This window comes from Dermacentor variabilis, chromosome 6 (genome assembly GCF_050947875.1).
Source record: "Dermacentor variabilis isolate Ectoservices chromosome 6, ASM5094787v1, whole genome shotgun sequence".
Taxonomy (NCBI): domain Eukaryota; kingdom Metazoa; phylum Arthropoda; class Arachnida; order Ixodida; family Ixodidae; genus Dermacentor; species Dermacentor variabilis.
The window spans coordinates 155,699,360-155,725,551 of record NC_134573.1 but is presented as its reverse complement, the minus strand read 5'-3'; the positions used below and the strand labels follow the sequence as shown (position 1 = coordinate 155,725,551).

The following is a 26,192-nucleotide window of genomic DNA, read 5'->3' as shown; positions in this document are numbered from 1 at the left end:
TTAACTTAATGCTTACATGTGCGTCAGATTTTGCAGGTGCGCAAAGACTTGTGGGGAACAGCTGCGAAGTGTGTTCTTCTTTATGTTTCTGAAAGAAAACGGAAATATGTATTACTTACCCCGTGTGTGCATATTAATTAACGTTTCGGAGTAGCTACTAAATCGGAAGAACAACAGCCCGACGGTGTCACACCACTGTTTACCTCTCTCTCACTCTCTCTTTTCGTAGGCTAAAGCGTGCTTCTTTGACTACAATGTCGTGGCAAACCACGATTGAAATGTTTTAACAAAATATGACGAATAAGCGTGCTTTATCTTTCCAACGAGTAGACTTGCTGTGGAAAGAAGCCTGTGGTCGCATTTTGTAAGATTTTATTTTTCAGTCATTTTTTTCTCTTATTATTATTCGCTCGCACCACAAATCCGTGCCTCTGCTATCACTGGAATCAGACACTCGCTGCAGCGAGTGATTAAAAAAATGGCATGTTATCCATCCTTTCGAGATGATTGGAGACTTTGATGCCATTAGCAGTATAACTTATGGTTCGTTGGTAATTGTTGATGACGTGTCGTAGAATCGAAAAGAAATTACCTTCAGCATCTTCGTGCGATGGCAAACACGATGATGTATACCATCTACTCGGATGCTCTAAGCACTGTACAAAAGACGGCTTTGAACAAGAACTTCGTTCACTTGGTTCATATCGGTCATCTTCATTTGCCACAGGGTTAAGTGGTACTTCACCACAAAGCTACGCCAGCGCTTCAACGCTTCTTCGAAGACGCTGACATTTGTGACGAATACTCACTATACCGCAAAGTTTGTATTTTGTCTCATTAGTGTATCTGAAAGAAACTTGTGCATACCAGACAACCGCGGTCTTCCTCTAACACGTTTTGAGACATGTTAAGCTGATTTGTTAAAGCGTTACCTGCGCAAGAATTTATACTGAAACAAATATATCATATATAATTAAGCAATTGAAAAAGGCGTAGCTATCGTCAGCAAACGGCGTCAACTCCTTTATTTATAGTCATCTCAAGAAAAAGAAAAGAAAGGGAATGATCGATACAAACTACACTGGGCGTAATGGGATTGAATATACCAAAAATAATTTTACGGATGATAAAATAATGAACAAGCAAACAAACGATCGAACGAATGAGCAAGAAGAAGTAAGCAATCTGGGATGTGCAGGTTGTCCTTTAGGCGGGGTGACAAGCGGCTGCCACTGTTTCGCAAAATGAAGTGAACAATACATGGACGAGATCAATTTGATAGTGTCTTGCGCGTGCACCATAATCACGATAGATTTTAACTGTAATAACAAAAAAAAAAGAAAAAGAAACAAAGGTACGTGATTGGTTAAACTCCAAGAGGAGAAGCGTGCTACTCACAGAAAGAGACAAATGGAGGAGCCAGATCAACAGCCGGATTTTACTATCGGGTTGCACATGCTCCCATGCCAGCATGTAGTATAGAGCGTTACAGGTGTTTACATGCTCAAATGTCAAAAACGTATGCCTTCCACTGCTTACAGTGATTGCAGCCGCTTCAGCGGTTGAAAGGTTTCGGCAGGAACGAAGTCCAGCAGGTTCCCTTCCAGATCTCTGCAATATCGCAAGAATATCTTGTTAACCAGAAAGCCTATACTATGTCCATGGTAACTACAAATATCAACTACATAGGTAACTTATCGCAGGCCAATGCTTCTCTGTCAAGACTCAAATTCAACTCGTGTTGCTCGCAGTTCTTAAGACAGCTCAACCAGAGTGCGTCGTTTCACAAAATAAGGTTGCCTAAAACGCACACGCCTGTAGAGGAATTGAGCCGACTAGTGACACCAGCGAGAAGGGGAAAAAAAAACATTGTGCTGTTGGAAGCCTCACAAATTGAAAACGCTCTTGTTTCAACTTTTGTGCAGTAGTGCTGGTAAATTGTTCGTAACTATCTCGATCGTTCGTTCGTTACTTGTTTCAAGGAGAGGAAATTCAGTTGTGACATGCATGGCATTCCTTCAGAGCTTTCATGAATGCATGGAAGTAGGACCCATAACATGTACGCTTGCTTTATTCCTTACCATTTCTGATTGATCTTGCAGTGTTGACGGTCAGTATAAATAGCGAGTGTTGGTTATACAGCAATGGAGGAATTCAATATTTCGCACAAGCAAGAAAATCTTGCGCCGTATGCAAATCGGTAGCAGACACATGTCACTCAAAAACTGATTCGACGTCTTGACAGCATGAAATCATTTCGTTCTTCCCATTGCAGTAATCTTTTCATGAGAACCTATACTTAGTGTTACTGAAGCCCTTAAATTCGCTTGCACAAGGGACATCGGTCACAGAGCGGTCTACTTCACGTCGCCAACGGCAAAGACGTTTAAAATAGTTTTGCATATATTTTTTTTCACATTCCCCATCGATGTTCATCTTTTATGTCCAAGACAAACTGTAAGATGAGGTGAGATGACGTGAGGTGAAGTGAGGTCGTTGGTGGCCGGAGGTCGACCGAGCCTCTAGAATGTTTGCCGGTAATCTGAACATCGGGGCGTCCCATGTTGAAACTAGTAGTTAAAAGTAGTAGTCAAATATCAAGTTGCATCTCACACATGAGGGGGCTATCGGCGACACGAAAGAAGTTCAGAAATTACAGCACAATAAATTTTACGCAAGCAAAAATGGGAAAATATTGCAGGTGTCACCGCTGTCACTTGCCTAACCGACACGAGGAGAATGTGCGACAGGATTTACGTTCTCTGCTTACATGTTTAGCAGTTCATCCAAACCGAGGAACGGTGTTTCCATGACGCGGATCTTGTTGTAGGCCAGGTTTCTGAAAGCAGACGTAAAAATGACCATGATGCACCAAATTACGAAAGGCTCACCTCGGCATTTAAGGATGAGGAAAGTACTTGTCGCGCTTAAACAATATTGTCTAGCAGCCTACTGCTGCTAATTAATTGGCCCTACCCGCAGCCCTCGCAGAGTGCCCATGGCAGGGTTCAACATCACGGGCTCCTTCACATGCCATTTCGCCGTATGCCGGCGGAAGTGGAATACAGAAACACCTATGCAACTGAATTTACACACACATTAACGCCCCAGGTGATACAATTCCAAGGAGTCCTTGACTGCGGGAAAAAAATAAGCTACTCGTAACCAAGCTGTTTCTTCAAGACGTTTAAGCATAATTATTTGTACTTCTTCCCCATCTGCCTATTATTATGATTATTATTATTATTATTATTATTATTATTATTATTATTATTATTATTATTATTATTATTATTATTATTATTATTATTATTATTATTATTATTTCCCTAGTACTACTCCCGATACTTTATTGAATTTTCTGACTGTATAAACTGCCGCCCATGTATATTTTCTTTTTGCTTTCCTTTTTTGCCTCCTGCTTCATACGGCTATATATCATTTCTCGGAAGCGGACATTCATCCTAATACGGTCCATAATGCCACACTGCAGTTTTCCTAATGAACCATAGCGCTGTTTACCAGAAGCGCCGAAAGGGTAAAAATGAAAGAATGACACCGTATTCATTGCGTGTACCGAGGTAAGAGTCGCCTAGGACTACAAAAAAAAAGAGAAAGGAAACCAGTAAAGCTGCGACCATCGAGCCGTCGCGAACGCGGGGAAACCAGAAAGGTGCGGCTATACGTTTGCTCAGAGGCTTCCTTGCTCGCATGTGTCCCGCAAGGCTCTGCGCCGTACTCAACCAAATAGCGGGGCCCGGCGCCAGAACGTGACCCGAGTCTCGCGGGAAGTCTCACTGCACACGAGTATCGCTTAACGTCCCATTCTGTCACGTTCAGTCGACACTTGGAGGGAGCAGCGGCCGCGTTGCCTGCGTGTCTTCGGCAGTATGCTGCTGAGGTCGTGGGTTGAATTCCCTATCTCGGCGGCCACATTTCCATGGAGGCTCAATGCAGAAACTCCTTTCTGTTTAGATTTAGCTGCACCTTAACGTACCCTAAGTGGGCGAAATTATTCTGGAGCCCTCCATTACGCCAATTCTAATAACTCCAGTTCTGCTTCTGGGCTTTAAATCCAATCAGTCGATGATAAAGGGAAAGCGATATTGCTTGAATAGAAAGCCACAGAATTTTCTCTGCACCGTTTTCATCCAAGGGAGACCATTGGAGTTTATCACAAACAGTGTGTCACGCTAATAACAGCACAGCATATGGCGAAATATTACTTCCACGTAACAATATAAAGGTGCGTGCCTCCTCTCCTATGTGTGATCGGCGGCGATTGAAAAATGGGTTGGAGACAACGTTTCCACGAGGGATACTGTCTTCGTCAGGACAACAACTGCTCTCCTTGCTGGCTGGCTGTTTGCCAGAGGAAGACGCGCTTCCTTGACGAAACGTCGTCTCCAGCCCTTGTTTGGTATCTGTTTGTCACTTCCCGCCTCCATTTGCAATTGAAACTCTCTTGTTGGGATTCTGTTCCATGCGACCACTGAAAACAGCCGTCTTTGTCGTTGGTCGGTGGTTGGTGGTCAGACGTGTACCAGCGAACGCGTTCGTTCGTTCATTGATAGTCATCGTCGATGGTTTCCGCTTTTTTTTTTAATTATGCCGCCTTTCTTTCTATTTTTTTTCTGTTCACTTTAATTTTTTTGTCTCTTTATGTTTCTTTGGGGGGAGTAGGGCGACTTCTCGATACCTTCAGAATTAGCAGAAATTAAAGAAGTGTTCACTCACAAGGTTAGGAGCATCGAGAGGCCACTGAAGTACGAGGATGAAAGCCGAGACAACTTGTTCTTTGTTAGCGACCTGAAAGCAAATATTCCTTTGTTAACAGTGGGAGCAGGCTTCGCAAAACTCAGCGGAACCTTCTTTTTTCTCTCTCTCGATGACTTACAGTATTTCGAGGTTTTTCAATGCTGCGAAAGTTCCCGGAGGCAAATTTTCGATAGAATTTTCGTCAAGCCACCTGAAAAAATAAAGAAGATGACTGATTCTTCGGTACTCAAATGATTCCAGGGTCTCGCTGGTACATACTAGAAATTAAGGACTAAATGCAGTGTGAACCCTGCTGTGAACTTATTAGCACTTGTTGGATTATTCCCGTCTGCTAGAACGTTATCGTGCACTTAATAGTGGCTCAGTGACCATCGCGTTTTCCCGCTGAGCAGGAGGTCGCAGTTTCGATACTCTACTGCGACCGCACTTGAATGGAGGCGGAGTGTAAGAAGGATCGTCAACCGTTCTCTGAGTGAACGTTAAAGAAATTAAGGCGGTAAAAATACAATACAGGTTCCTCCACTACTGCGTCTTTTATAACCGATGAACAGTTTCTGGATGCTAATCCTCACAATTTAGTCTTGGATAAGAACATAGAGTTTACGAACGCATCAGAAGAACGCTTGGTAGTTCTCACGCACGCACATGCAGACACACACACAACGCACACACACAGCCGCATGCCTACACATACACACATATGTATTTATGTACGTGAAAAAAGTACTCACACCATCAAATATGACATTAATAAAGCAGCATAGACAGCACAAAACACTGTAATGGCGGCTATGTCTTAAGGAAGAACTGATTTTTGCGCTGGAAGGCGCGGACCAAGAAAGGAAAATACGCGATACATTCCCTCCCCCCCCCCTTTATTTGTCGGCGCCTTTCAGTAAAAAAAAAAAAGGAACAGTTCGCAATGCATGACCAACTCTCCCAAATCACCACTTTGCTTTACGAAGATAACACTCACAGGCTTGTCAGGCTTTCGAGGTGCCGAAAAAGCTTGGGGTGGATCCTTCTCAGGGCACAACTTCTGAGATCTCTGTTGAGTTATTGAAAGAAAGTTAGACACTTCTACGTATTTTCTGTTTAATTTACAATAAAAAAAAACTTTTTCCAGTTTGAAAGCAGAAGTGTATTAATGCTTTCTACAAAAAGCAGACGCAGAAGCTAACCGGTAATGCTGATATAAAATGCGAATTTGTAATCAGGGTTGCATCCCCACACTATTAAATAAACGTGAAAACATGAACCTCGCGCGACTGCATAAAGGTGATTCTGAATCAGTTATTAATGCCAGTTAGGAGAACATAACGCGTAACGCCAACGCTCCAGGTTCACTGATGTCGGCTGAAGACCATATTGCTGTTCGAAAATTTTTAAATTTTTTTCTGGGAGGACATAATGCGTAGCGTAGCTAATGCATTTTATTTATTCCGCTCTGAAATCCCGTACAAGGTTTATTTTTATGTATTTTATGCTTTATTTAAAAACTCGAACTTATTAAATTTGTATCTGTTTTTCCTCGAGGACACCTTGCCGAAATACTTCACAATATACACGGTGATCTGGCAACACACTGAATTCGCTAATTTGTAAAAAAGAAAAACGAAAGGACTTACAGAACGCTGAGGTTGTCAAGCCCACTGAATGCTTCGGTCGATATGTCTCGGATAGCGTTGTGGGATAATACACTGAAATAAATCAATAAAAACACAGACAGCAACAACTCCTTTAAAACAAAACATAAATCTCTTTACCAACGCGCGGGAAAGGGCATGCAACTGTATTGTTCAAATTGTACTCGCAGATTTCACAAATTCTTGCAGAGTTGACTAAATGATCTCGTCTGTCAGCAATACGAGGCCCTAATAGAAAGGGCGAGAGGTGAATAGAAGGCTACGGTTGCAAATTGAGGCTTGCCTGTTGCGTGTAAAATCGGCACCGAAACTCCAGTAAAGGTTGCCAAAATCGACGCGTTTAGTTTTTAGTACCCTGCAACGTTAACCTGCCAAGGAACAATAGGGCAAATGTAATTTACATAACTTGAACAAGTGGCTTTCTGCAACTGAAAACTGTATGCCAGGTCGTTCTTGGGGGCCCTGAACAGATCATCACTTCCTGTGCAGCGTTAATTTCAGCTTTCGGCTTCCTTTGAGTACGTAGCTCAAACGCTGTTTACGCTGTTTTACGTTTACACTTACTGCTATTTTTATTTCTGCACACCTTACCGATATTAGTTCGTCCGACCAGCTTTTCGCTTAGCTTCAAAAAAAATTCTAAAAATTTAAAAACATTTATGGGCCTCGAGTGTACTTACAGATTTTCTAGCTCCTTGCTTCCTTCGAAAGTGTAGTCCCGCAGCCAAACGATGTCGTTTCCCATGAGGTATCTGGTACAAGGACACATTTATTTCGACTCTCAGTAAGCAACATCTGAAGCCGGTGTTTAATGCATGATGAAACAGCCAACCTTTCAGTTAACAGTTTTCACAAAACAAGTTAGATATACACTTTCTCTTTTCGTTGTTTTCTTTAAACACGCAATCAACAAACGGGCTATTCGGTAAACTATCGTGGTATTTGAGTGCTTGTGAGCAGGCTTCGTTGTCATAGCGAATGACTGCATGACAGAGTTCTCCCGAACAACAAAACTTCCGCTTCCTCGTGCGAGGTATGGCGCCTCGCCGCGAAGAAGCAGTACTTTCGTCTTCAGCTTGTTATCGACAGGAGAAGCACTTAGAAAAGAAGCGCGTGTTTGTTTTCCGAAAGTCGGACTGTGTACTTACACTTCTTTGAGACTTGGAAGATTCTCAAATACTTTTTCAGAGAGCTCTTCGACTTTCGATGAGGACAGGGACCTGAGATGAGTGCAAAGAATGTAGTTGTGAGTAACTGCTGTTGCTCAATGTTGTGTTCACCTATCTAAGAACATCGCCAAAAAAGAAACTAACTTCAAACAATATGCGGTAAACTAAACTTATAAATAATACTTTCAAGCATTCTTCGTGCTTTTTCACAAGAAAATAACGTTTCAGTACACTGAATATATCCAATGAACGGACCATAGCCTTAATTGCATGCAGTGACTACGACGTCATTGCATGACGCCATACATTTTCCCTGCTTTCATGAAACACAGTCGTTTTCTGCGAAGATAGAACGACGATGTACCAGTACTTTATTTAATATTGTGACCTTATTATAGAAACGTAGGAATTTTTAATAATCAATATTTCACTTTTATCGGTGAGTAATGCCGACAATTTCTGACGTCAGTGACAGCTAACACGGGAATTAGGATTTATTGTCACCCCCAGGTCTTGCTCTTTATAAGATAGTGACTCTTGAATGAAAGCTACGCTGCAGTTAAAACTTTTTTTTACAAGATTTTTAACGTTAAACGTGGCCCTCCAAATAATTATCTCCAGCAGTGGTCCTGTTGGCATAACGATCTCATTCTCGCGCGCTAAAGTTGACATATTTCGTGGGACATAAGCTGGCATAAAATATAGTCCCTGTGAAATACCGCGGACAGCATCTTTTCTTTGGTCTGCTGCCCCTTTCTGGTGCGCAGAGATATTGAAAGGCAGTGGACATGCATATGGTCGCAGTCAGCCAAATTATTAACGAGCTCAAGCACGTTAACAAGGATTTTCCGGGTATTCACATATTCCTCTGTATGCTCGCACTAATGTTGTTCTTTGTTTCGCTGCTTTATTTCTTATGATTATGTGCTACCTCCTCCAGATATGAACCGAAAATTAATGTCTCAGCACCCATAAAGCCGGCAAAAAGCTGTTCCTACGTAAAAGATGCTATGTTACCATCGCCGCGTTTAAAGCAGCCATTTTCGCCTAGCATGTCTTCTATTTCCGCAAATTATAGTATTCGCGTAAACAGAAACTTCTGCGGAATATTTTCTTTTTCGCACGTCACACTGGGTCTTCTGTCCACCTCAATATGCGTGGCGTAAAGGCAACGAAAATGTCTTGAAATACCGCCAATGGCTTATTTAATTCCTCTCTATCCCAAAGAGAATGTTGCGAGGCCGACACCGAGGAAGCCAGACTCCGGACGGAAGTCGCGAATGCGTCCGCCACGACGGCAAAATAAGGTTCGGCCTATCACTGGGGCAAAGAAACGCGAGAGGCCGGGAGCACTCTGAGTGCTCTCGCGAGAACGCACGAGATGCTGCAGTAATGGCATGTACCTCCGCGCATAGAAAGAAGGTTAGATGGGCCAAAAAACAGTGCTACATATGCGGCACGTGGCCTTGCCTGGAAAGATTCTACGAGCGGGCGGTGCATAAAAGAGATGCGGGAAAAACAAGGTTCCGTATCCAGGTCATTTCCGATCGCTTGGCACGTCTTTCTCTTGTAGATATATATGTGTATATATATAGAACTTACGTTAATTTGCTTTCTCTAGGCTTCTCGCGCGTAATATGCATGAAAGACTTCAAGACTTGCAGCAGAAATTCAAGCTTCAAAATAACTTTGTTTGGCAGGAAGCGGTGTAAAAAAAAATTATGGACGACGGAGGTCATTGCCCGATCTTTACCATGCTACGTTTAGTCTCTGAAACTTGAGCACGAGCTCCATCAACTTTTGCCTGAATACTTTGGAGTGGCTCAGGTTCCTGTTTACGTTGATCATGTTTCAGGTTATAGTAGCGCGTAGGAGGTGTAGATTCTGTCTTTTCTTTCCTTCTATACGTTGCCATTATATTCAGATTTCGTTTAATGTCCTTCTTCGTGGCAAAAGAAGAACTCATTTGGCAACGCGGATATTTTGAAATAATTAAATGGGATTCACCGTTTCGCAAGGCTACGTCTTGACTGTCGCAGTTGATGACGTTTATCTTCATATTTCTGTCGAGACAGATAAAGGAGTCGAAATTCGAGCCTTCTATAACAGTGTTCAACCGATCTGTCGACTACGAAGCTGCAGTTTAAAACCATCGCGATGGAGAGGTATATAGGTCAGTCAAACTGCGCGAATCAGCACAACACTTACAGTGTCTCAAGGTACGGCATTGCGGGGAAGTCGTTCGTATGCAGCGTTGTGAAGCCGTTTCCGGATAAATCCCTGCAAGAGATTAAAAGAAAATTATGCAGATTCAGAGGAAATGTAATTTATGTGAAGCAAAGTTTTCGTGAGGCAGTTAGGTGCTATAAGACTAAATGCGAGGCATGAAATTTGCTCTATTTTTCACCTATTGAACGTGTGATCTCGTGCTATGATTATGCACCACTCTGATCTCAGTTTTAGTTTCAACAAAATGTTTATGTTTATGCGCTAAACCATCCACAAGCTATGTTGAAATGCGAACTCAACTTTATGTGGATGCACAATTTGAGACATCGACGCAGGGATGTCACTCATACGAAGACCAAATACTAAAAAAAAACGACTTCAAGCACCTTGCACAAAAAGGAAAATTGAGAAATCTGGCAGAATACGTCCGTGCGCCTGAACATTTCATTGAATCTAGCGTTCTTTTTTGCTCCCGCCTTATTCTTTCAAATATCTTAAGCTAATCGAAGCATTGACGACTGAAATAGGGTTCTTTGGAGTAGGCAGAGGTAAAGACACTTGAACCACACTGAACCATACTCCTTACTATCAGTGATGGAAGATTCTAACAGCAAACGTGTGTTTTAGATACGTAGACAGGTTCGCGTTCATTTCAGGAATCGTTCTCGGTAAGAATCAACGATTGTGGCTGTATTCAGCACTCTGGTGCTTCAGCGGCGGACATTTCGTGGAGCTTTCCCTTTCCTGTATTTGTCTATTATTTTTTACACACTATCGTTCGTTCGCTGACGTCTCCCGTATTAACTTGTGATATACAGCTTGTGACACACAGCTTGGTATGTGAGTGCAGCTAGCGTTCTCTCTCTCTCTCTCTCTTCCTTTTCTTTTTTACCTTGTTACCCACTTGTTCACGTCATCGTCATCATGAGCAGCAGACGCAGCAGCAGCGTCCGTAGCAGCCTATTTTTATGTTCACTCCAGGACGAAGCCCTTTATCAGCGATATTCAATTGCCCCTGTCTTGTGCAAGTTTATTCCAACTTCCGCCTGCACATTTTTAAAATTTAAAACATCACCTAATTTTCTGCAGTCATCGATTGCACTTCCCTTCCTTTGGCAGCCATTTTGTAAGCGTCATGGTCCACCGGTTATCTGCCGTACGCATTACATGGCCTGCCCAGCTCCATTTCTTTCTCGCTTCTTCAATGGCATCAGTGGCAGTTCAATGGGCCCAATTTATCGCGTAATGTCTTCTGATGCCGACTTTACGGCACCTCTGTCTGGCCTTAACGCTATCACTGACTGCTGCAACGCATGGCAAATGCGTCTGAATACTAAAAAGTGTTAAGGAATGAGAACCTCCCAAAAGTCGGCCACCTCTAACCTTCTTCTTTATAACATTGATCGCTCTGTGTTAGACAAAGCAACCCCTTATGTGTATCTATGCGTTCAAATACCGGCTAACATTTCTTGGCAAAATCATATAAACTACATTGTTATTAATGTTCATCGCATGTCAGGTTATTTACGTCGCAATGCTTCAAAGTCACTGTCGCCTTTTAAGTTAAAATCGTATTAAACACTTTTAAGATCTAAGCTTGAGTGTGTATGTGCTTTGTTGGATGATAGTGAAGGATTTCTTAATAATCTACTAGAATCTGTACTCTGTACAGAACCGCAGTGCGTGTTTCATTTTGGCGTATTATTCCCGCTTTTCAAGTGTATCATCCATGAAACATTGCAGCTTCCCTCTCTTTCACTTTTTTTATAATGCACGCACGAAAAATGAACTCTGTGAGCCAACTTATCTTTCATGTCGTATTAACCACCACCACAAAGTTGACGCCCCATTTTGTTGCACTAATCGCTAATGACATGTACTTTTTCTTCGTTCTTTGTCCACTGCCTTCTGTAACGCTTTCGGGCATTGAAGGTATTGAACTAACTAACTAACTAACTAACTAACTAACTAACTAACTAACTAACTAACTAACTAACTAACTAGATAAATAAATAAATAAATAAATAAATCCTCGTGATTACAAAAACGCAGCTACGTGCCAGTGTACCTGATGCAGAAGCTACAGCATGGAAGCATGGAAATGGAAGTGCTGAAACGACTCTTAAAGTGCCGATTAACCAAATTCCTATATGAAAATCGTGCTATTGTAGATGAAGAATTTGACTTCGGTGAGCATATGCCTACTCAAATGCCACATCTTGAGACCAAAGAAAACATGCTCAGTGATTTTGAGAACAACTTGCATATGTTCAGTCTTTTTCTAGATATCAGAAATGATTTCGACTCCGTCAAACATACCATCCTACTACATGAATTGCTATTCTTTGGAATTCGTGGTGTTGCCCTAAGCCTGATATGTAGCTACTTCATCGATAAAGTACAATACACACGCTACGCGTATAATGGGTTTTCTTCGCAAATGAAAGGAATAACGTACAGTATCTCTCAAGGGTGAATTTTAGGCCCACTATTCTTTATCGTATATGCAAATGGCGTAGTTAACACGCCGCTTAATCCAAGTATTGTCCAAAAACACAAGCTTATTTTATTTATTTTTGATTTTATTATTTTTATTTTTTTGGTAACGGCCTACGTATGCTTAAAACCACAGTCAATAGCTGGTTAGAACAACTTTTAGATTGGTTAGTAGTGAACAAACTCCAGCCAAACGTCATTAAAACCAAATGTGTGAATCCTAAGCCTATATATAGAAATAAGCATGGTGACTCTGACAGTTGTGTCAAGTTTGATAGCTGTGTAATTGAGCGGACCTCAGTCTTTTCTTTATGCAAGAAAGAGGTGAGGCGTGCAGACAGGACACAAGAGTAGAGAAGTCCTGTTTGCACACCTCACCTCTTTTTTTGCATTATGAATCCTTGCCAACTAGCTCAGCTTTCTGTCGTTCTAAGCTTCAGTCTTTAAATTTGTCAGTGTTTGTTCTTTAAACGCCGAAAAAAATCACCACGCAGCAAGTAGGTTGCCACAGAAAATTGTGTCTGTCGCTTCTGAACCCAGTCTACAACGCACCGAAACGCACATGGCCCTGAAGTGGACATTACAGATTTTGTATAATTGATCCCACTGAATTAGCTACATATCATATTGACCGCAAATAAAGACGGGTAAAGCGGAAGAGAACACACGTTTATATGTTCTCTTCCGCAGTCCCCACCTTTATTTGCGGTCAATATGATGTGCAGTAAACACCAACTAGGCCAAACTGAAGTTCTTATGAACTAGCTAATTAAACGGAATATATAAAAAACATACGTTGAGGAACGCCACATCACGGCAAACCTTTTGTCGGTTTCACCCAGCTGCGGTTAACAACTTTTGGTAAATCCTTTGTTCATGTTACGTGACACACTCACTATACATAGGAGGTGACATTCAGAAAGATCAATTTTTCATCGAAAGTACCTGCCGAATATCACGTCATACAATTTCAGGCATAATAATGTCACAGTTCCTTTTTGCAGGACGACCTACTGTACAAAACAGCTAACATACGTAATTATAACCTTCATAAATGCACATCCAAACACAATAACATTTGCGCAAAACTTCCGATCATTGAATTGCTTTAAAGGTATTATTAAAACGCATTTGCTTTCCTTTTGGAATTGACATTACTATGTCGACAAGTTCTACTATTTCACATCTTTATACTTTCCTTTGCGTTACTATAATTATTTCCTGTTAAGTCAGATTCATTCAGAGCTTGTTTATCTGTGATTATATTTCTTGCACGTTTGTTTGTAATTTATGTTATTCACTGTTGAGTAATGTGCGGGTGACAGGGCCTACGTCAGGCAGATAACTCTCTACCTGTAGCCTTGCCATCCAAGACATTCACTGTGTCTAAAACAACTATAAGTAAATAAATAAATAAATAAATAAATAAAAAAATAAATAAATAATGCGAGCGAAACGAATAATCCAGAGAAAAAGGAAGGCGTGTTCGAAAACTTCGAGGCCTCGAATGAAAAGTATCCTACGTCAAATGAGAACGGTACCTCATAGCCTAACTACGGCATCAAAGGATGAGTCTTTGTCATCACGCTGAAAACTTTTCCCTCGGAAGCGCCAGCAAAATTTTAACGGCACATAAATCCAATGACGAATAATATGAATCATCCGCGTGATTAAAGACTTGTGCTGGAACGCAGTGAAGATTTTATTGCGTTTTTCTGACGTTTTCACTCGGGATGGTGGAAAAGTACCGAACTTCTCAGTTTACCAAAACCGTTCTTCCGCTAATGAGATAGTAATTAAGGAAGAAGGTGTTCTGAATCTACTTCTTTGCATTAACACTGAGGAAAGTGCTGGTCCTGATTGCATGCTTAACGAACTTTAACGTCGGTACTGCCGAGTCGGATGCTAAATACCTAACTATAGTTTTTCAATCTTTCATTAGCCAAAGTACTTTCCCTAGAGCTTGTAAACGGGCCTATAAAATATCGATTCACAGAGGTGGCAGCATAACAGATATCAGTAATTATAGGCTAAACTGTCCTACGAGCAGCTGCCCCGGTTTACTACAGCGTATTAGTTAGGCACCTCACTAATTACTTTAATGCACATTATTCATTCTCTTCAACTCAACATGGTTGTTGCCATAGGGGATATCTACTATAATGCAGCTTGTTCAAATATACCATAATGTTTCGGAAATAATAATAGGGGACAGATGAACCTAATTTTTTTTCAGTTCGTCAGGGCTTTTATAATGTTTCCTACGCGAAGCTCTCGCTAAAAATTATTACTACGTTTAAAAATGACAATATAACTAAATGGTTTACTTCATGTATTCGGTATCCTAAATACATTGACATACAAGGTTCTACATCTAAACTCTTGGCAGAAGAATCGGGGGGCAGGGCACTGTATTAGGGCCTCTTATATTCCTCACATTGATTAATCACCTACAAAACTCTAGTGTTATTCCGTTGCGATCATGTTCGGATGATTGCCTCGTATATAGTAGGATAGAATCTTTCGATGATCCGTCGGAGTTGCAGATTAATTTGAAAAAAAAAATCATGAAGTGGTTTTATCAATTGCAAATGACGCTCACTTCATCAAAATCAGTTTCTGTGAGTGCATCTAGAACGAAAATGAGAATTCGTGACTTTAAATACAGTAATGGTGGTACTTAACTTAGATAGGCATCATAAATATTTCGGTTTAGTTTTTATTCATGACTTTAAGGGGAACGCGCATGTAGATACTGTATTCAAGAACGCAAACAGAGAACGCGCAGTGCAACCCCTAAAATAAAACGCCCAGAATATAAGACGATAATAAGACCTACTACGGAGAGCGCTAAATTAGTTTGGGACGCCCGCATGATCAACAAATCGCCAAAAATTAGACAGAGTTCGGCGACTAGCTGCTAGGTTTAACTTCAGTAAATATCGCCGCTGTCGTTCCGTTAGCGAACCATGCCGACTGGCAGACTTTATTGCTCGAGAATGAAGACCGATTTTCGAGCGATTAAAAGTCTTGTTCATTGCTATTCGTAAAAAAGCTACAACTAACGGCTCTGACATGTTCGAGCTTTCTCGAAATGAGCGCTTTAGACATCGGCCCAGCACGTGTATTGCACCACAACTAACACGAAATGATGGTTTCAAATATGCTTTCTTTGCGCTAGAGTAATCAGGGAATGGAACAGGCACCGAAATTCTTTGGTTAGTTCGTCTTCTATTAATAATTTTCACAGCCAATAAGAATCATTTGTTTATTCTGGCCATGCATTTATTTGAGTTAATTACTTTTTTATGCGGAGAAGTTCTTGCGCCAACTGTCCTTTTTTTACGATCTTTTAGGTCAACTATGCGGCGTGCAAAATATCACCAATGTAACCTTTTCTTAGCTCTGAAGGTTGCACGTTATATCGTTGTCAAGTGTTATAACCTGTGCTTTCACACCTGTAATAACTCTCTATTGGAGCTATCAGTTTGAACAAGCAAACGCACAAATTAACAACAAAATTGGGGAAAATTGCCATGATTTCAAAAATTAAAGCTGTCAGAAAGTCTAGAGTTATGTTGCTTGGCCTCAAAGAAGGCATCCTAGTTCTGTAAATAACATCCGTTAGAGAATTTGGAGCTGACTAATCTGATAATATGAATTTGGCAGCTTACGTAAAATTGTTATAGTGTTTACACAGTTTTAGAACATTGCAACTCACAAATCGAGGTTATATCTCAGAGATCTGCATATCATACATTTTTCTCGCTTTAGGTACCTCGATAGGTGCTGTTCACAGAATCGTGATATTGTTGTTTATTGCTGAGTCACAGAGTTGTAAACTTGATGCTTGAGTTTCTTCTTTCTTTAATTTCGCTTTCGAACAACAATATAAAAAGAATTCGATGGTCTGTACATACGGAGTAGCATGCTATACTATGGTTAGTTGACCTGATTTATTTTTGTCTTTTAAATGCAACAAGCTTGGTCAAATCTGGCGGAGTGAAATACAATTTCGTCGTTCCCACCAATTCAGAAAGAAACTCAAGAAATAAAGTTATCTCTTGAGCGTAATTCCTAAGGCTTTAACCCATATAATGTTAGACGCGAGTCAATAGAGCGAAATTCTACTTCCAGCGCAACGACAGAAGAAATGAGCAGTAATCTGTTTTCTCCTGTCTATTCCTCTGCCGCCTCCTTGCGTCAGAAATATCACTAAAAATAACTGTCTTTTCATTCTTACAATGCCACTTTCTTTACACATGTTACTGATAGTTCTTCAGGCGACGAAACTATAAGCGATAAAGAGCCTCGTACGAGAGGGAGGTACGTCGCACATTCTGAAAGCTGACAGGCCCGGCTTTGAAGCAGACAGCAAGGATTAATCATAACGATTTCATATTCTTTCATCTGAGACCTTGAAACTTGGTCGGCGAAAGGTTGTGCCGTGGAGGGGCCTTTAATTGAGTGCCGATATTGTTACAAATTCCTTCAACATTCTGTATTTTATCTGGAACCGAAGTAATAATACGTTATGAAGCTTTTTTTCTGTTTTCTTTTCTTTAAATATGCTACTACGAGTCGCTTGCGAAATTCCTTATTCCTTGCGCTATAACTACCCGAGTAGTAGTGTTGTGATGTCTACAATATTCCGAAATTGTAATGTCGGCTGGTTCAGACTCCTTCATCCGCAAATAGAGATCGTCATTTATCCAATGAAATGAGACTTGTGGATTTTAACTAAGCTCATTTCTCTACCATCTGTATTACACACCCTCTCACCTCCCCCCTCCCTTCCTATTTTTCCCCGCAACCCACGCACATGCGAATATAGAAAATTAGGTTCGCGTGTGGGAAGATTCCAAAGAAATTGTGCTAGGTCAGGGTGCCGTACATTATTATTGTTCGAAGGCGATTTCTATTTCTGCTTCTGACGTGCTGTTCTCGATTGAAATAGGACCCACGTTTCTGCGAACGGGGGATTACGAAACCGACACAGGCATATAGTTTTATGCACTGCTGCCGCCGCCTTGCCATAATCCGAAACACTATATATTGACACGTGTACTTATCTTTATCGGGCAACCACGTTTCGCCGCCTAACAAATGTAATCGCACAGCGTGGGACGCGCCTGCATGTATCCGAAGTTTCTGGAAAGTTATCGGTGCTTCTATCCGCTGTCTGTTGTCGCCGAACCTTATGTTATCTGATTTCATCACCTGACGCGAATGGTGTAGAACTTTGTGGAAGGCACGCGGCTCCGAACGATTAGTCTGGAACATTCGACGACTGCTCTATAAAAGCCGACGCGCTTGACCCGCTGCTCACATTTCCGACGATTGCCGACCGTGTTCGCCGCTATCGATGTGCTATAAGTGTAGCCTGTTTTTGTGGGCACAGGTTCGCCCAATAAAAGCTAGTTTTGTATTCCACCGTATTGCTGCTTTCTTCACCATCACTGCCACGTGACAATATCATGTGACCTTCTCGACGTCAACCAGATTTGACATATGTTTTTTTCCTATTTGTGTGTATCGGCTTTATATGAGCAACCCTGTACCAGGTGATTGAAAACGAATAAGAGATAAAGAAGAGAAAATCAGAGAGAAGGAAAATATGTACATAAAGAGAAGAAAGAAAGAAAGAAAGAAAAAGAAGCCTAAAAATAGAACAAAAGAAAGAAATCAGAATTACGAAACAGAAATAAAGAAAGGAAAGAAAAAGGAAATGAAGATACAAGAAAAAGTAAATAAAGAAAACTTGAGAAACATAATGAAGACAGAAAGAAAAGAAGGACAGCAATAAGGAAAGGAACGGCGAACCCTGGAGCACTAAGAAAGCACGACCTCTGGTGTAATGATGTCGAATGGTTTCCACGCCACGCACTGCTTAAGAGCCCTCGCCGAGGTCGTCGTCGTGCCTTGATATCGGCGTTTAGTGATCGCTTGGCGCCTACGCCTTAATTCAGGTCTGTTCAGCGAAGGATATGTATAGCACCGCAACACATAAGCACATATACGTCTCGACGCAACCGTGTTGATTATCTGTTAATATAGCCTATGAACTACGTCAGAACACACTATTCACTTCCTTACAAGGAGAAGCCGCCGCCATGTTCGTAGGCCAACATCTCCGTTTCAATGCATCATTGAAAATGAGCAAAGAAATAGGCACGGACAAAAGACAGCAGAAGAGCGAAGTAGTCGCTTCCCCGCTTTTTTTCCTTCTTTTGCTCTTTGAATCCTAAGAAACGAAGTCCTCAAACCAGACATTTCTAACGCTCCGCGTTTTCTAACCAATGACTGAATCGCAATGCACTATCGTGAAAAGGCCAATATATATGTATTTATAGACCCCTATTTGATCACTCATTGATTTATTCGTTCATTCATTTATTTTTTATGTATTCACTGAACTGGGCCCACTAGTGCAGTTTTGCTGCAGTTAGTACGTCAGCTTTTACAAAAGAAGTACTCACAGGTCAATAGCATCTCGCGGCACCGTCGATGGCAGCTCAGTGAGGCCCGTATTTTCGCAATAAAAGCTCCGTTCCACGCAGCGACAGCCCGGATACACCCAATCTGAAACGAGCGAAATAGCAGGCGACACGAATGCACCACGCTTTCGGGCCTTCGTTTTCTTTTTCGTGTTCCCGCATAAATAAATCTAGGAGAAACCAGACATCAAGTAAAAGAACAAAGAAGGAACACTGCAAACAAACAAAAAAAAGAAGAAATCCCGTCAGTACGACCACGCTTAGCTACGACGCCATTATGCACAGTGAGGCGCATATTGCTTTTTGCAGAGTCACTTGCACTAAGCATTTGAATGCTTCAAAATGCCGTGCTCAATTGTGCGAGCGATGTTGTTCAATATGAATGCTGGTACGAACGAAATGGCTTTCACTGCTAAGCTCTTTAAATTGAGTTTTCAGCATACGCGGGCGTATGCTGACCTACGATATTGGCGCTGTGGCATGGTTTTCCTTGGTCTGTGTTTTAGAGCGCATCTCTTAAGCGCCCGTTCCTGCATTGGATGAAAGAGTGAATGTGGAGCGTAGCGGGTAATGAAAAGCGGAGAGAGCGAGAGGAAGAAAGCAGACGATGGAGGCTGCACTGAAAGGATGGGGTGGAAAGTAGAGGAGGAGGGTATGGCGAAAGTGGTGAGAAGAAAAGCGTAGTGCCCCTCTGCGGCGACGACGGCTACGAGATGGCGCAAGAGTAGCGCGCCTCGTAAGCCATCTGAATAAATGCAGCGACATTCCTCCTCGCCCGGCCTCTGCTTCTCCCGGTCTCCTCGCCGCTCGCGCTTACACTCGTCGCTCGCCCTCGCAGCTTGCTTGTGCGGTCCGGGGCGTGCGGTTTCGCTCATCAGCCGCGTTTACGTGAATGCGACTGTGGCACACCGCATCGCATTTCTTGCGCATCGCATTCATGTAAACAGCGGTAATGCGCTATAGGAAGGCGCATCGCATTATTGCGCCAGGTGAGGTTAGATTTACGGGTGCGAGTCGACTCACGCAGGTGGCACTGCGTTCTCGCGAGAGTTACTGCGCTACATGTAAACGGTGTCGCATCGCCTTTCCCAAATGCACTTGGAAATGCGATGCGCTACTGTCGCATTCATGCAAACGTGGCTATGGAGTTGCGCGAGGTGATACATTAAAAATTGCTGTTGGGTGCTTCCGTATGAATTTTTACCCCATTTCAAGCTTGTTCATACCGCGCTGTGCTAAGATAGATGACGGAACGCTATGAAACTAGTAGAAGCAAATGATTTTTGTCCTTTTTCGGCAGAGTAACGGGCACTTGTTCTGCCACTTCTGGCTGGCTACCTGCTTCCAGGCTGCCAGCAGCCTCAGGAAACTATGCTCAAAAGTCTTTAGAAGCGTTTTGAGGCAAGTTTCGTGAACAAATTCCGTTTAGTGTCGAGTACAACGACAAAAATCAGAGCTCGTTGTCTCTCCAATAACGTATACGTAATGTACACGATATTCCTATACCTGCCAGAGCTTTATATGAGTGTCATGTCGTCCGCAACCACTTTACATGGAGGCAAAAAGACTGTCGCGGCTAGCACAGATCAAGCCGCTTGGCGGGTTATCTCTGTTGCATTGTTCATATTCTCAGCTCTGGGCCGTCCAGCAGGTCCTCGAGGCGCTCGAAAGGCACGGACCCAGCGAGCCGGCAACGGCGTGCGGAGACCCGCGCCGAGTAACGGCACCTTCGAGGATGACGTAGGCCCTCGTCGGGGCGCGCGAGCGCCCAACTGCAGGCATAAATAAAGTTTCTCCAATCCAATCCAATTGAGCTAGTTATCGAAAGACACCTGCCCGGCATGGAAGCTGTCATGAAGTCGAGGTTTCGCCGGTACACGCAAAAGGCGATGCGCTTGTTGTGCGCAGCGCTATATATCACCTACTGATTCAGCAACTCGATGTGTTTGCACGGCTGGAAAGTGCGCACGTATATACCTGTGTGTACCCAATTGGCTGGCGTGTGTACAGCTTGTGCAGTTACTTAATTTAAACATGTCAGTATCGCGATGACGCAACGTAAGGCGCCTGACATATTCGCGTGGATAAAGCGAGCGTCGTGCAGAAACGTGCGCGATCAAATCAGAGCATCTCAACTGTTCTCGTTCTTTAGTCAATATTCTGTCTTCTCTGCATGCAGTGAAAGTGGTCCTACGCCTTTATGACAAACTGGTTCCGCTAGCTCTCAATCGCACACATCAATGTGGAACCTGTACTTCATTTGTAAACAAAGAACTTGCAAGGACGAAAGATGCACATAGAAATGCTTTCCATCAATCAGCACCTTTCAGATGTTAGCCTTTCGCGCTGCGTGTAAAACGCATTACTTGGTTCTCCCTCTTGCGAAATATATTTGCAGTGCCTAGCAAAAGCATGCACTGACAACGTTATGCACTCTCACTAGTGCAATAATAGCGCGTGCTACGCTTTCAGCACGATATAATATGACACACAGCCTACGCACTCCATAGCTTCATACATTTGTTGAAGATAACGCAATCAGGAAAAAAACCTGAATGAGCACCGAGAATAGCACCCGTGTATAAGCTTATCCAAGCCTTAGCTTCGTACCCCATGAACAAGGAAAAAAGCTCTGTTCGTTCATTTTTGCGCATTCAGTACCATTAAAGGCAATCCCTACCATAATACAAAACAAAAATAGATTTATTCAGTGCCACGGGTTGCCATGAAACTTATCCAAAACATGTAAAATCCCTTGCGAATGCTTCGCCGCAGCAAGTCGACAGCCAACTGTTGTGGCCAGTGCGCCGAAGCGCGGAAAAGAATAAAAGCAGAGAAAAGGTGCAAAAATACCCCGTGTTGACGCTCCACCAATTGGGAGACGCAGACCTTCTCTCTTGCCTCCTCTCATCTTCCTCGCAGCAGCTGCGGCGGCATGATAAAAATATGTCGCTACCTTTAGTTTTATTTATGGGGCTTAGTGCGTCGCCTGTTCACCAGTGCCGTGCGGAGAGCGCGTCCGGTGACACTATATATGAAAACAAAGCGCTGCATGAGCGGAGGTCTGTTTGCGGCGGCTGCTGCGAATCGCGCCTACGCGTCGCCCACGCGTCGCCCACGCGTCACCCACGCGCTGTCTCTAGCTATCTCTTCATGGGTGGAGGCAGCCCCACCACATTTCGCTCTGTTTACAACGTGGCGCATGAGGCAGGTTGTCTGCGCCAGCCAATGTATCGCGAAATGAAAACACGTTTAGAGCTGTGCGCTCAAATTTTGCCTTAGGGGGTATCGTATAGTGTCGGTGAATTTTTTCCACAGTGCGAACAGCCGACCAGTGGTCACGTGGTCCACTCATTGTGTTATTGATGTAGCGCTAGCTTGAGGTGACTGTATAGCGAAGCAGTCATACTGAGGCAAAGAGCTTTCTACAAAACCTACTGGAAAGAACTCTGGCTCTGTAAAGGTTCAATTACCACGAGAATGCTGGTTGGACCATAAAGTATTATGTTATTTGTGCTTGTGGGGCTTTAGGCGTTCCTGTGGCTATTTATTGCGTTTCGTCGTCGCAAATATGGTAGCCATTCTATTTTTTTCCAAACAAAGCAAGACGATATGTCTCCGCGCACTCGCATAATTATAGCAGTACGTTTCATTTGTAACGCAATAATTTCTTAAGAAATGATCAAATTTGCTCATTTACAAAGCCGTTTGAAACTAGACGCGCCAAATTCAGGAAACTCTACGTATTACCCACCATTTATGTGCTGGCTAAAAGCGCATTACTTGCAGCTCTCGTGTAGATACTCAGGTCGTAGTACATTTTCAAGGTTTGTAGTAGCAGTACGAGAACCTGCATTTAACTACTTCTCACCTGCCATCTTTCTTATGAAAGTCATATTTTTCTGTGGCTCTTCTGATCATTTTGCGGTTTGTATGTTTACAGCCGTTTATGGCCAACCTGGCGCACTAGATGTCCCTAGCTGCCACTATAAGTCGAGCCTCATCACTCAGGGAATCTCATCACTTTTCGAAGCGAGATCAGAATGCCTTAGAACACGCACTTATAAAGCGAGATACAACTAGGAACAAGAAGCATGGGCTTGCTGCGGTAAAGCTAGGGAAGCGATGGAGCATGTTCTATTACAATGTGAAGATATCTGCCCAGCGGTTGATTTAGGAATCACTGGCCTCCTTGAAGCCCTTGGGTTCAGCGAGAGCAGGAAGAAAGTGAACATGTCTGCAACAGAGATTAATAAGAGGCGATTGGAAGATTGGTGGAACAAAAGTAGAGAAAGGACAAACAACGGGATGCGTAAAAAAACAGGGTTCACAATAAGGGGTTCAGAAAGCTTGGTTATGGGAATTCATCGTGGGCTTTTAGTATTTTTCTTCCTTTTCTCTTTTTTTCTTTTTTACGTAAGTAGGACATCAGGCAGTATAACAACAGGCGCTTGGTTGCGGAACCCACCACCCGTTCCCAAGGGGACGCTCATAACATCCATCTATTCATGTCGGGGATGAGACGCGTCGGCTTCAGCAGGTGACAACGTTCAAAGCGCGTTCCTGATGCATTTTCTACGCCGATCCTGGGCAGCAGTTCCCGACTGGTGATGCTGCGGTGGATCTCGCCGTTTTGGATACACGCGAGCGGCCGCATCCTTTTTTTCTTTTATTTTTTGTTATTTAACCAGCGGCCGTGAGCTTACAAAGACATCAGTGCAAGGTTTTTCTGTCGGATTTTTTTTTGTTCAATTATATTGACACTCCAAGTGAATCTTCGCGGACGCCGTGGGGTTCATCGCATATTTAGCTATATGTATACGCTATACATGTATGCTTTGACATGCCAAATATGCGAATTATATTGCTACAAAATTGAATCACTAAATTTGGTCATTTCATTCAAGTGGTACGTTCTTGGCGAGATTGTTCCTCGAAATTTTTAGAAATGCAGTCCACAAACAAATGTCCTAGGACATAACAATTACAATGCATGCTTTGTATCTTGCATCTTCTCAATTTATTAGATATGAAGCATGCACAATAATATCAATGTTAAACCAGAAAGTGATGTAATTTTTACTGGTGCGGCCCTTTACAGGCACGGTAGTGGCGACTGTGCGATGTTACAGGTCCCTATACACGGCGTCCTAAAGCATTGAAGGGTGCCGGAAATTTTGGCGCATCTCGCGTCCGCGTTCGTCGCACCCGCACATATTTAGAACACAGTCCGAGAAGTTCACGCGAAGCGCTAAACCTCGCTATCGCAGTGAGAGCGAAGCCCTTCGCGCTAAACTGCCATTTATTTTGGTAAATCTGGGGCTTTACCTGCCAAAACCACGATTTGCTTATGTGGCACGCCATAGAGAGAAACTCTGGATTAATCCTAGACCCGGTGCAGTGCGTTCACTATATCATTTTTCGATTTCGCCTTCATCGAAATGCGGTCACAACGCCAGGGATCGAACCCGTGACCTCTTTCTCGGCATCGCAACGCTGTAGCGACTGAGCTAACGCGGCAGGTTATTTTATTTGCAACAATCGCCGTTTCGTTGTTTATGCGAGTTGGTTGTCAAACAACTTGTCTAGCGAATGTGGAGAAACAAAACTACGAAGGATTTCCTGTAGCGAGGCATCTTCGTTTCCGCGTGTGCCATCGAGCGTATATACTTCAGTTGATACGGAGAGTTGGAATAACTGCAACAGATGCCTAACTAATAACGCGGATGCGTAGCAAGGCGACTTCGACATAGTGATCCTCGTATTGCCCGCCTTAGTACAATCGATATCGCGCGGAGGACCAAGCCATTTCCTCGCATAAAATTGCGCTAGCAATCACTGTCACTTCTTGGCACTATTAGGTTCGCTGTTTCAGCCCAGAAGCGGACCAAAGTAAAATGCGAAAGGGAAAATATTCTTTCATCAATCTTAATTCGGCGCGGTTCCTTGCTTTCCGAGGAACTGGCGCTGAAAAAACAAGAAATTGGCAGACTCGATCGCTTCTTGCAGCTCTGAACCCATTTACCGCGACAGCGGCGTTCGCAGCAGCCACCACCCATCTTCTCTTGGACAGCTTTGAAACTCCCACAGCGTTATTCCTCGACCGCCACAGTATTGCCTGTTAAGGCCTCTTATGTTCGTGCACAGACGCCACCGCTCTCAGTCTGCGTCGCACACAGTACCCCGCAAGAATTCCCGTGTGCCTAGGGAACGCTTGGCAGTGGTTAACTCGTCTGGTTTCTAACATTGCCGACACAACTATATGGTCCCGGATGGGTGACAAACTCTTTAAAGCGAATCCTTATTTGCCTCGTCGCCGGTATAATTGTGATCATATATATATATATATATATATATATATATATATATATATATATATATATATATATATATATTGTGTGTGCCAAGATACGACCCAAAGGGTGTAATTTTGTTTAAGAGTGTACACTTTTAAGCAAAATTACACCCTTTTGCCACGCAACGATAATCGTCATCTTTCTCGTCCACATTTCCTTTCTTTAACGCGGCGAACCCGGTACTTCCAAGTCACGAACGGCATGCCCGTTATCAACATCACAGAGCATTCCCCACAGGAAAGTAGCGAGCGCAGTGTTTTCAAGAAAGGAAACGCAAGCAAGACAGGTGACGATTATTGTTGTGTGCGCAAATATACACCCCAAAGGGTGCACGTTTGTTTAGGAGTGTAGTACTCTGGCTGCAACTGCGTTGCAACGGCCGCGCTCGACTTGGAGGTGTCTGTCGCGGATGGGGCGCTATCACTTCGGTATGTTTAACGCTACATACCCGTTGTGTAGCCTTGGCGCAACCACTCTACGGAATTAGTCAAGAATGGGCGCATACCGATATCCCACACGCAGTGCCGAAGTTTTCTGTTCTGGCATTTACCAAAGGACGCCATGCCCAGCGACCGAAGTTGTCTTCTAGGCCCGACAACAGCCACGCAAGTTGTCCATTCACGCACGTATACAGTGGCATACACACTGGTCCATGCATGTTGTCAGCTCGGCAAGACGGTGGCCAGAACTGACCTAGTGGCCCAAGCTAACGGACAGCTTGGGTCACTGGGTACGTTCCACTGTCCAACCGTCCAAAGTGACCGACATAGCTAAGGAGAGCTGTAGATTTAAACCTGTGCTTCGTCTTCGACATTGACGCACACCGTTAACAGCTATTACAGGCCACCTAGGTTCCGCTCCTCTCATCCGCTACTGCTCCTACCTCGATGATGAAAGGTATCGCTCTCCGCGTGATTCAGATTCCAACATTGCTTTAGATCTGTGTGTGTGTGTGTCTGTGTGTGTGTGTGTTTGTTTGTTTGCTTTCCTTCTTTCGCCGCAGGATAATGGTATATTTAG

The 26,192-nt window shown here is 43.1% G+C and overlaps 1 protein-coding gene across 2 annotated transcripts in view; it reads right to left on the bottom strand.

The window, feature by feature from the left end:
* LOC142585536 (follicle-stimulating hormone receptor-like) overlaps nt 1-26,192 on the bottom strand; it is a 74,197-nt gene that overhangs the window by 11,656 nt on the left and 36,349 nt on the right. For both annotated transcript variants that reach the window (XM_075696352.1, XM_075696353.1), the window contains exons 5-15: nt 18,799-18,901; nt 9,803-9,874; nt 7,574-7,645; nt 7,106-7,177; nt 6,408-6,479; nt 5,756-5,827; nt 4,898-4,969; nt 4,738-4,809; nt 2,771-2,839; nt 1,540-1,611; nt 17-88 (exon numbers count right to left, since the gene is read on the bottom strand). In XM_075696352.1, the coding sequence (XP_075552467.1) occupies nt 17-88; nt 1,540-1,611; nt 2,771-2,839; nt 4,738-4,809; nt 4,898-4,969; nt 5,756-5,827; nt 6,408-6,479; nt 7,106-7,177; nt 7,574-7,645; nt 9,803-9,874; nt 18,799-18,901 (820 nt within the window). The remainder of the gene's footprint in view (nt 1-16; nt 89-1,539; nt 1,612-2,770; nt 2,840-4,737; nt 4,810-4,897; nt 4,970-5,755; nt 5,828-6,407; nt 6,480-7,105; nt 7,178-7,573; nt 7,646-9,802; nt 9,875-18,798; nt 18,902-26,192) is intronic.